Source organism: Vulpes lagopus, chromosome 1, assembly GCF_018345385.1.
Source record: "Vulpes lagopus strain Blue_001 chromosome 1, ASM1834538v1, whole genome shotgun sequence".
Classification (NCBI taxonomy): Eukaryota; Metazoa; Chordata; class Mammalia; order Carnivora; family Canidae; genus Vulpes; species Vulpes lagopus.
In genome coordinates this window covers 8,590,397-8,600,890 of record NC_054824.1, presented here as the reverse complement: position 1 = coordinate 8,600,890, position 10,494 = coordinate 8,590,397, and the positions used below count along the sequence as shown (strand labels likewise).

The 10,494-nt window shown below is 42.7% G+C and overlaps 1 protein-coding gene across 3 annotated transcripts in view; it reads right to left on the bottom strand.

Moving 5' to 3' along the window:
* Positions 1-7,906: 7,906 nt before the first annotated feature.
* PDSS2 (decaprenyl diphosphate synthase subunit 2) overlaps positions 7,907-10,494 on the bottom strand; it is a 251,828-nt gene continuing 249,240 nt past the window's right edge. For 2 of the 3 annotated variants that reach the window (XM_041743959.1, XM_041743948.1), the window contains one exon: positions 7,907-8,754. In XM_041743959.1, coding sequence (XP_041599893.1) covers positions 8,596-8,754 — 159 coding nt within the window. In that variant the 3' untranslated portion in view covers positions 7,907-8,595. The remainder of the gene's footprint in view (positions 8,755-10,494) is intronic. The other variant, XR_005986063.1, reaches the window with a different exon arrangement.

Sequence of the window (10,494 nt, the reverse complement as noted above, 5' to 3'; positions counted from 1 at the left end):
GAGAGACACACAGAGAGAGAGAGAGGCAGAGGAGAAGCAGGCTCCATGCACGGAGCCTGAAGTGGGACTCGATCCTGGTCTCTAGGATTACGCCCTGGGCCGAAGGCAGGTGCCAAACTGCTGAGCCACCCGGGGCTGCCCTAATTTGGCAATTTCTAAGATGTTAAACATAAATTTACCATAAGTTTTACTTTTGGGAATCTACTTAAGAGAAATGAAAACATGGGATCCCTGGGTGGCGCAGCGGTTTGGCGCCTGCCTTTGGCCCAGGGCGCGATCCTGGAGACCCGGGATCGAATCCCACGTCGGGCTCCCGGTGCATGGAGCCTGCTTCTCCCTCTGCCTGTGTCTCTGCCTCTCTCTCTCTCTCTCTCTCTCTCTCTGTGACTATCATAAATAAATAAAAATTAAAAAATAAATAAATTAATTAAAAAAAAAGAGAAATGAAAACATGTCCACACAGACTTGTTTTTGAATATTCATAGCAGCATTATTCATAATAGATAAAAAGTAGTAACAACCCAAATGCCAATCAACCGGTAAATAGATAAACAAATGTGGCATATCCCTATAATGCAACACTATTTAGCAATAAAAAGGAATAATGATTAATGTTACAACATGAATAAATCTCAAAAACATTATGCTGATAGAAACGAGATGTAAAAAAGTATAATTCCACTTATAGAAAATGTCCAGAGAAGGCAAATCTATAGACAGAGAGTAGATTAGCGGCTGTTCAGGGGTTGACTGCAAGTGGGCACAAGGGATCTTTAACACTGAATTGCGGTGATGCTTTCACAACTTTGGAAATTTACTAAAGATCTTTCAATTGTATAATTAAAGTAGGTGAATTTTATGGTATGTAAATTATACTTCAATTAAGCTGCTTTAAAAAAAAGAATGCAATTAAAGCAGTTCTAATCTTCAGAAAAAGAAGGAAAAAGGATAAAAGAAAAGAAGCATAAAACAGGCAGCAGTTAGAAAGTTCACAATAAATTGATCATATTCTAGGTACAGAAGTTTAGGTTACTATGCAGTTCATGATATATTTATGGTGTCGGAAATCATCAATATGCCTATAAAGTGAGAAATCATGCAAACAGTAAAATTACAATGATTACTTTAAGGAAGGGAAGGTTGCAAGGGTAGCTTAATTCTTTGAGAATGATGTTTTCTAGGCTCAAAAAAAAAAAAAAAAAAAAAAAAGACCCAAGTGAAACGAGATAATAACAAAACACAGTAAGCTCATACTGTTACAATCTGATCCAAGTCAGATTATTTTGTTTCCCTTTGAACAAACCCTGGGAGTTTCCTTCTCCCAAATCTTCTGTAGGGTAAGGAAATTTTCTCCTTCTTCTCTTCTAGAGTCTTTGACTGGCCTAATTATTAAATTGGCATAAGACAGATTAACAGGAGAAAAGCAAATTTAATTACAGATGTACAGGAGTCCTTAAAAATATGAAACTCAAATAAGTGACCAAAGCAAGCAGCCTTTATACCGTTTAGACAAAAAACCCCACTAAATTTGGGAAGAATTGACATGACAAAGAGGTTTGGGCTTTGGGGTAGTAAGTGAAGAAGTAACAAGATTTGTTTATATAGCCTTCTCAGCCCTAAATCCTATCTCTTGTGATAAGGGTGTCTCTCTTCCTCCTGGTACAGGAAGGGTACCTTTCACATGGGAGATTTATTTCCTGTTTTCAGGAGGACAAAGAAGGGTCAGTGGGTCCTTCTATACTGGCTGTTTCTCAAATATCTTTTTTTTTTTTTTAAGTATTTTATTTTTAAGTAATCTCTATACTCAATACTCAACATGGGGCTTGAACTCACAACCCTGAGATCAAGAGTTGCATGTTCTTCCGACTGAGCCAGCCAGGTGCTCCTCAAGTATCTTTAATTCAAAACAACCAATATGCCAAAGGGGCACAGTTTTGAGCGGCCTATTTTATTCCCCTTCACTTTGAAGAAGCAAAGGTGGCTTCTCATCTCCTGCAAAATCCTTTCTCTGTGGTCTTTGCCGAGAGTAGAAGGTATGACTGTTAACTGAGGCTCTTTCCTTCCCTGGGAGGTTGCAAACTTCAGTGGGAAGGAAGAGTCATCATTTTGCCAGTAATGTGAACTACCAACTGAAAAAAATTGTTCAAGTTGCAGAATTTTATTTTTTTCTATTTTTAAAAAGACTTGTTTATTAGAGAGAGAGAAAGAGAGCACAAGCAGGGGGAGTAGTAGATGGAGGGACTGGGAGAAGCAGGCTCCCTGCTGAGTAAAGAGCCCATTGTGGGGCTGGATCCCAGGACCCTGAGATCATGACCTGAGCCAAAGGCAGATACTTGGCCAACTGAGCCACCCAGGCACCTCTCAAGTTGTAGACTTTTAAAGGAATTTGTTACATAGTTTTTTGTTTTGTTTTGGTTCCACAGTTTTAACCTGCTACTATGGAGAAGCCACAGGGGCATTATTTTTCCAAGTTCAAAGACTTTCTTAGTAGCAGGTTAGGATGTTTTCTTTTGGAGTATTTACCACATACCTTGAAAAACCAAATAGAAATTCAGCTGCCTTGTTTAGAATTTAAGCTACCTGTTAATAATGGTTATGAAAACTGCAGCATCATGGAAAAATATTTACATGTTATGTGAAAACAGCAGGACCCAAAGTTGAATTTATACTATGATTAGAACGATGCAAAAAAAAAAAAAAAAAAGATATGCATGGTAAAAAAGGCTGAAAGAAATATAAATGAAATGGTGAGATGATTATGGTAGCATGATGAGATTGTGAATGATTAATTTTTTTCTATTTTCCAAAAATTTAAAAAAGTGGTTATTGATGTGAATGTGTTCAAGCCCCATGCCGTGTGTAGAACTTACTTAAAAAAATTTTTTTTTATTGTGTTCAAGAAGTGAAATTTAAGCTACCCCAACCGTCAAGGCAGAGCTGAGCCCACTTGTTTGCTCATAGAATGCACAGCGATAGGTACACGATAGGTCAGTCCCGGAAATGAGCAGATCAAGTTGAGAAAAAGCTGATGTAGCTTTTCCAGGAAGATGCTTGGTGTCTAAAAAAAAAAAAAAAAAAAAAAAGGACAAAAGCCTGAGAAATTTTTTCTTTCTACAGAAAAGAAAGAAATATGAACATTCCTCCACCAGGGAAGCTGAAAACTTAGTACTTCAGAGCCCAAGGGCAGGTGGGGTGAGCTAGGGAAAGACCAGGATCCCACCAGCAGTTCTGGCCCCTCTGGGGACTCTCCCCAAATGACACTTGTTTTTCAGTCCTTTAGAAGTATGCTATCTCCTTAATGGAGAGGCAAAACCCATTCTGAAAGAATAAAACAGTTCACACTTGAGTTCAGGACTGAAGGTAGGGAAGAGAAGGAGGCAAATGGTTATTTTGTTAGATTGATTTATGCTTTTTAAAGAAAGTGCAAATAGCTTTATAATTACTAAACCGTGATTAACAATAATGGAAACTATTAATTATAATGGGATGACAATTATGTCCTCCCAGTAAAATGAATGGAAGAACCAGTCCAATTCATTTCTGCCCTTTTGTGCTTTAACAAAGGTGTGGCAGGTCTTCTCTACCTAGAGAGGCAGTCAGTACAGATTATAAAGACAAATCCTGCAGCTTCTATTGGTCAGAAAGGTGATCTTAACTATAGGATTTCAAAGTGGGAAGACAAAATGAAGTGGCTGGAAAGGATCTTCCTGAAGCTAAGAACTCTACGAAGGAGCTTGACAATGGTTTTCTATAAAGCAAGGTTCTCTTTATCAATGATGAACTTGCTGATTAGCTAGTCTTAAAAAAAAAAAAAAAAGGGGGAAATATCCTTTAGCTGCGATTTTGTTGATTACACATAATTTCCCCAAACTTGCTTGCCCAAAGAGGGCCATGTCACAGCACATGGTCAGGCTCTGAAAAAAGATCATCACGGATTATTCCAACTACTTTCTGGTCACTGGAGTGCAATGTGTTGTGGATACGGGGCCTAAAGACAGTCTCTTTTGAGAACATTTTGTACTAATGTATATGTCTTTTACCCCAACTTGTTGGTGTCACCCACATCCTGGGTCAGAGCAATAATACTGTCATGGGTAAAAAAAAGTCTCAAACATTAGAGAATGAGACCTGGACTAGGCAAACAATGACACTGATCGTTTATTTTTAGGTGTGCCTAGATAACCACATTGTGTGAGCCAGAAAACATGATGAGGATTTAGTGTTATCAAGCAAAACTTACAAAAAAGTTTAATGATAGTCATAAACTGTATCTTCTTTCAAAGTAATTGTGAATGGCAAACAGCTCGCTATCTCATGGATACCTTATTGATACTGTTTTTTTTTTTTTCTTTTTACGCCAGGAAACAGGTTTTCTAAGTTGGGGAATTTAAGAAAAGAAAATTTAGTGGGGGGACCCCTGGGTGGCTCAGCAGTTAAGCATGTGTGTCCAGCTCAGGTCCTGATCCAGGAGTTCTGAGATCGAGTCCCACATCAGGCTTCCTCCGTGGAGCCTGCTTCTTCCTCCACCTATGTTTCTGCCTCTCTCTCTTTGTCTCTCATGAATAAATAAATAAAATCTTAAAAAAAAAAAAAAAAAAGAAAAGAAAACTTAGTGGGGGCACTGCTTTTAAGTTTCTGGGGAAACAGAATGGAAATATTTTTTAGTTTATTTTTTAAAGATTTTATTTATTTATTTATTTATTTATTTATTTATTTATTTATTTATTATTCATTTACTCATGAAAGACACACAGAGGCAGAGACATAGGCTGAGGGAGAAGCAGGCTCCCCGTGGGGAGTCTGATGGGGAACTCAATCCCAGGATCACAACCTGAGCCAAAAGTAGATGTTCAACTACTGAGCCACCCAGGTGCCCCTAGAATGGAAATGTTTAGAAAAGAATGGCTCCAAGGGTACAACTAAGAGATGTGTCAGGTGTGAAGGACAACAGTGGGAGCAGAGGGGGAGGGCCTGCAGAGAGGTGGGTAGGGGCTGAGGGGGAGTGACCACTGATGCTCCTGAAGGAGGCAGGCTGTGGGGGAGTCTGCATGCAGGGATGGAGCTCTTGAACTTCACAGAAAGGCCACCATCCGTTGGAAGGCCATCTCAGGGTTGTGTGGCCAGAGACCCGATAGATCTGTTCCACGAGCATTCCTGGAGTGTCTGTCTAAGGCACTGGCGCTGGTCTAGGTCAGGGAGACCTGGTAAGTGAATGGGTTTGCAAGGGTTAAAGAGTCAGTAGACTGAGAGAAGAGGTGCTGGTGAAGTTGAGAAGAAAAAAAAGTGGAGGTAGAAAAGATAGACAACTTGAAGGGAGGAATTCCATTGTAGGGACTGGGAGGATGGAACACATACAGCCAGCAGAGCAGACGCAGAAGATCTGGGCATGGGCATGGACAAAGGAGACAGAAGGCTACGGGCTCCAGATCTTTGAAAGGAGGAAAGAGAAGCAGAGGAAGAGAGAAGGGGGGGCTACCTGGAGAGATTCTGTGGTGGGGAGATGGGGAGTGAGGGCAGGCCAGGTGGTCAGAGATGGTCTCCTGGGCCTGCTTCTGCATCTCTAAAGGCCAGGGCTGAGCCCGGGTGGCTCAGCGGTTTAGCACCATCTTCAGCCCAGGGCCTGATCCTGGGGTCCTGGAATCGAGTCCCACGTCGGGCTCCCTGCCATGGAGCCTGCTTCTCCTGCTGCCTGTGTCTCTGCTTCTCTCTCTCTCTCTCTCTCTCTCTCTGTGTCTCTCATGAATAAATAAATAAAATCTTAAAAAAAAATAATAATAAAGGCCAGGGCTTACCTTCCAGAGCATGGCTGTGGGTCTGGGACAAGACAGTATGCACTTGGCATGCAATATTGCAGCCTTTACACACTTAACGAAGACAAGACTGACAGGGAGGAGAGTGTGGGTAGTTTCAGGAGCCTGAAGTGATGAGGTCTGGAGGGGCTAACTTGCAAGCTGGGGTCATCAGGCAGAAGGGAGCAGCGCGATGGCTAGTGAATGCTTTGCTCTGGCAAGAAACTGGGGGGTGGGAGAGGGGGTGGAGGGAGCATTCTGAGACCAGGGTCTTACCTAGTCAGCAGTGATGTCCCTGGCTACAGCCAGTGGTAGGCCACGAGGTGTGATGAGGCATGCCTCGGTGCCCCAAATTTCTCCCTAAATTATCTGAAATTATAAGGACATAAGAGTTAACAAACAAATATGAGGGGCATGAAGAAAGGCTCTCACTATTTAAAACTGGAGAGTGGGGCAGCCCGGGTGGCTCAGCGGTTTAGTGCCGCCTTCAGCCCAGGGTGTGATCCTGGAGACCCAGGATCAGGTCCCATGTCGGGCTCCCTGCATGGAGCCTGCTTCTCCCTCTGCCTGTGTCTGTGTCTGTGCCTCTCTCTCTGCCCGCCTCCCCCCCCCCCCCCCCGCCGTGTCCCTCATGAATAAATAAATAAAATCTTAAAAAATAAAATAAAATAAAACTGGAGAGTGAACTGGCCAACTTGTTAGGTCTAACTAAAGCCTGCCAACAGGCTGGGAAGTGGGAGCTCTGCTGAGCAGGGAAGCCGGAAAGACGGAGGCAGGGTCGTCACTCAACACTGAGGGTGAGACACCTGAGCCAGGCTAGGAAAGGTCCTCGAGAAAGCAGAAAAGCAGGTGCTGACACAGAGGAGTCCAGGATTACAGGCCGCACAAAAGAGAGCTAGGAACACCTAGGCCTAGACTGCGAGGCCGTGCAGGAGGAAATCTGCCCTGAGGTTTTAGGCCTTCCTCCTTAGCCTCTCTCCAGGTCCCAACTCTCCTCCTCCCTGAAACTCAACACGGCATCTTTGTGGTCCAGAGTCAGAAATGGCAGACTTTTAGAAAAGAAGACAAAGCTGGAAGGGACTTCAGACATTCTCTCATTTATTTAACAGATGAGGAGATGGAGGCTCTGAGGGGAGTGACTTGCTCCAGGTCACACAGCAAACCAGCTGCTAAACCAGAATTCGAAGCAGCCTAGGACCCTGCCTTATAGTGCTCCTCCATCTGCTTCATAAAACCTACCGCGCGGGTGAGTTCCTGCACAGCTAGAGAACACAAGGCACGTCTCCTCCTTTGCGGAAGTTAATGATTAAAACCCAGTCTGATCTCAAGCATCTAACCAAAGTTACTAATTAAGCCAATGTCTGTGAGAAAAGACCATTTCAAACAGAAAAGTGTTCTCTTAAGCTAAATCTACAGGCCTTCAAATTGTCGTGGCATAAACTGTACAATCATAATATTTAAAGTATATTAAAAATATTTCATAATACAATACCTTAAACCTCTGAAGCTCACGTTTTCTCTTCATTGAATGCCACATGCAGGGTCCTGATGAAATGGTTTCGTAACTTTGGGGGGAAGGAATTTAACTAAAATAACTTCACTTAGTGTTTGAGTGAAGGGGGTAATAAAATCTGTTTGCTGTGTTCACTGTCTCCAGATAGGGCTGTAATTACACCACATAAGGAAGAAAGGTAGCTGAGTCCCAATCTAGATCATTTATGTAAACTCAGCCTTCTTGTCAACGGTGTTCTCATATTGCATGCATGCAAACCACAAAAATCATCTCCTATGAACCACAGAGAGACAGTGTCTGATTGCAGGCCTGTGAGATTGCTTATATTCTTTCTGTAATTGGATGTCTGTGGTTCAAGATCAAAATTTGACATTCTGAATTAAAAAAAAAAATCACCAGTTTATTCCCCAGAACAACAGTTTTGCACGTGACACTCGTAAAAGTTAAAGGTATTCTCTACACCAAAGTATGACAAATGAATGCATTGGACTTGAAAAGAAGCATCTTGTTTGGCTTAAAAAAAAAAAAAAAAGTTTGGTTATTTGAAATGTGTTTGAAAAACATTTGTCTTCTAGAAAGAAAAGCCATTCCTATTACAACCAAGTTAACATTTGATAACATTTTAATCTCCTACTTCAAATATTTGGCATTATTTTTCAGCATTTTTTCCTAAAAAAAAAAAATCTTACAAAAAACGATGAAGCGCAAAGTATATTCATACTGTACCTATAAATACAGAGACATACTTGCAAAACAAAGCACAATTTTTTCCCGTAATCATCAACACTACCCTCCATTATGACAAATTGGTCACTAGTTTTTGATTTGACAGTCCTCCCTGGCTGGCACTGATGTGTTCCTCTTGACACCTGCAGCTTCCAGCATGCTCTGTCCTCTCTAGAAGGAAAACCACAGGCCACCGCCCTGGCGCCATCCCTGGCTCGGTCCAATCAATAAGGACTTATTTCCTGTCCATTTGCTGAGGTCACAGGAGCGAATCTCATTAATTATTTCTGCTACTGCAGCCTCAAGTGTGCTTCTGGCGTGACAAGTGAAAACTGCTTGACCTTTTTTTTTCTTCTAATTTTGTTTGTAGCAGTTCCAAAAAGAAGGCAGTATTCTTTTAGCGATGCGATAAGAGGAAGGAAAAAAAATGTATTAGGTTTTTAAAGTCATTAACACATTCCGATATTTCAGTATGAAAGCTCGCTCTCTCTCGCTCGCTCTCTCTCTCAATCACCTCGTTCCCCAGTTTTTGCCGCTAACGAACAATAGTGTCTTTTTAATTTGGTGTCACGAAAATCTGGTCACAGCAAACACAATGTTTTCTAAAGCAGATCTGGCCTCCGAGGGAGGAAAGCTCTCCAGGGCCTCCAGTGCCTTGTTTCCATGGTAACGACACAGGTCAATAGCTGAAGTCACACCTTTGCCAGCTTTGATTGTTTCTCGCAACTGTTAAGAAACAAATGCACAATAAAAGTCAGTTTTTAAGGTCCCACAATTAAATTGGGGAGGGGAGGTGGAAGACAAAGAAGGGGGGAGACAGTGGAGACTCGTTGTTCCTGCTACGCCCTTTTGAGGTAAAGAGGACACCATTCCCCAGTGATTTTGAGGCACGAACATTCCCTAAGGCTGCTAGGTGTCTGCGCTCCAGAGCAGCACACAATAGGCTCCAATCAGCCTAATTACACCTCCTCCCCGACTCCCACCCCTCGATATCTTGAAATGTGCCCTGCTGGGGGATGGCGGTAATGAAGGCAGAGGGCATTTCCATCTCTGGCATTTGAATTCAGCAGCCTAATAGTCTTCTGTGAGGAGGGCTTCATTAACATCCTACTTAGCAACTTTTTTTTTTTTTTTTTTTAATGCTGTATGCTGACAGGGTAGGGCCCTATGAAAATTCAAGAAAGACACCTAGTTTAGATCTGCACGCTCCATTTTTAAAACTAAAAGGTTCTGTTTGGGAAGAATGAACTGAAACCCACCTTTGTAGAGAATAAAGTAAACTCTTGCCAACTGGAGTTTATTTCTCATCCCTCTTGTTGACCACCGGGAAGGACCCACCAAAGAGTTACACGTTGGAGGCGAAAAAGATTTATAATGATTTGGTCAGTCCGCTTCCCCTTCCTCCAGATCCATCTTCTCTTTCTCAGTGAACACCTCTGCCTAACTCCCTAAATCAGAAACCCAGGGGTTCCTCCTTCATGCCTCATTTCCAGTCACGCACCATGGCTGTACCAAGTGCGCTCATCCTGGACTGAACTTTCTGGCCCCCAGAGGCTGGGTGGGGTGGAAGGATGAGTTTTAGTCCGTGAGCTGCTTATGATGCAAGTCACTTCTGGGCTGCAGCCAGAATTAAACCATGCAGTGAGTCCCTCCAGAGCTTTCCCCCTGGCCTACAGACCGGCCATATCTTCCTGAGTGACCACACCGAGTGCCCCAGTCCCTCTCCAACCTGCATGGGAGATGAGGTACACACATCTTTGTTGTCTGAGGCCACGGAGATTGTGACGTGGTCTCTATCCATGTTGACTGCAAGTCCTTGCTGCTCTATCTCTTTTAGAGCTCTCAAATTCATCCTCTGCTCTTCATTGTCACTGCCACTACATTAGTTCAGGCTCTCGTCATCCCTTGCCTGGGTTGTTTTCTGCAGCCACCTCCTAAAGAGTCTTCCCACCACCAGTTCTTTGCCCTGGACTCCATCTGTCATGCTGCCAAGGAGAACTTTAGAAAATGCAAATGTGATCTTGCTTAAAACCCTTCACTAACTTCCAATAGCCTTCAAGAAAAAAAAAAAGAGTCCAAGCTCTTTCACGAGGTAGGCCTGGAAGTCCTTTCCTGATCTAGCTGGTAAGAACCCAGCCTGTTTTTACCCCTGTTCCCCCTTTCATCATTATTTAGGGAAACTGCTTGCAGCAATCATCTGCCCTAAGGTGGTTCCCATATTCCCCACTTCCTTCAAACTTCCCAAATTCCACTTGAGCAGAATACCCTCGGCTGGGATGAGAGCCCCTCTTCCTTGGGGCTCCTCGAGTCCCCTGTGCGTATCTGGAGTATAGCATCATTCTACAGTGTCGTACTTTGACTCTCCATTCCTGTATCTATCTCTTCATTAGACTTTTAGTACCGCATCCTGCATGTAACTTAAAGGAATAAAAGAAACAACCTGCTTTATTCCTCTAATTATACAGA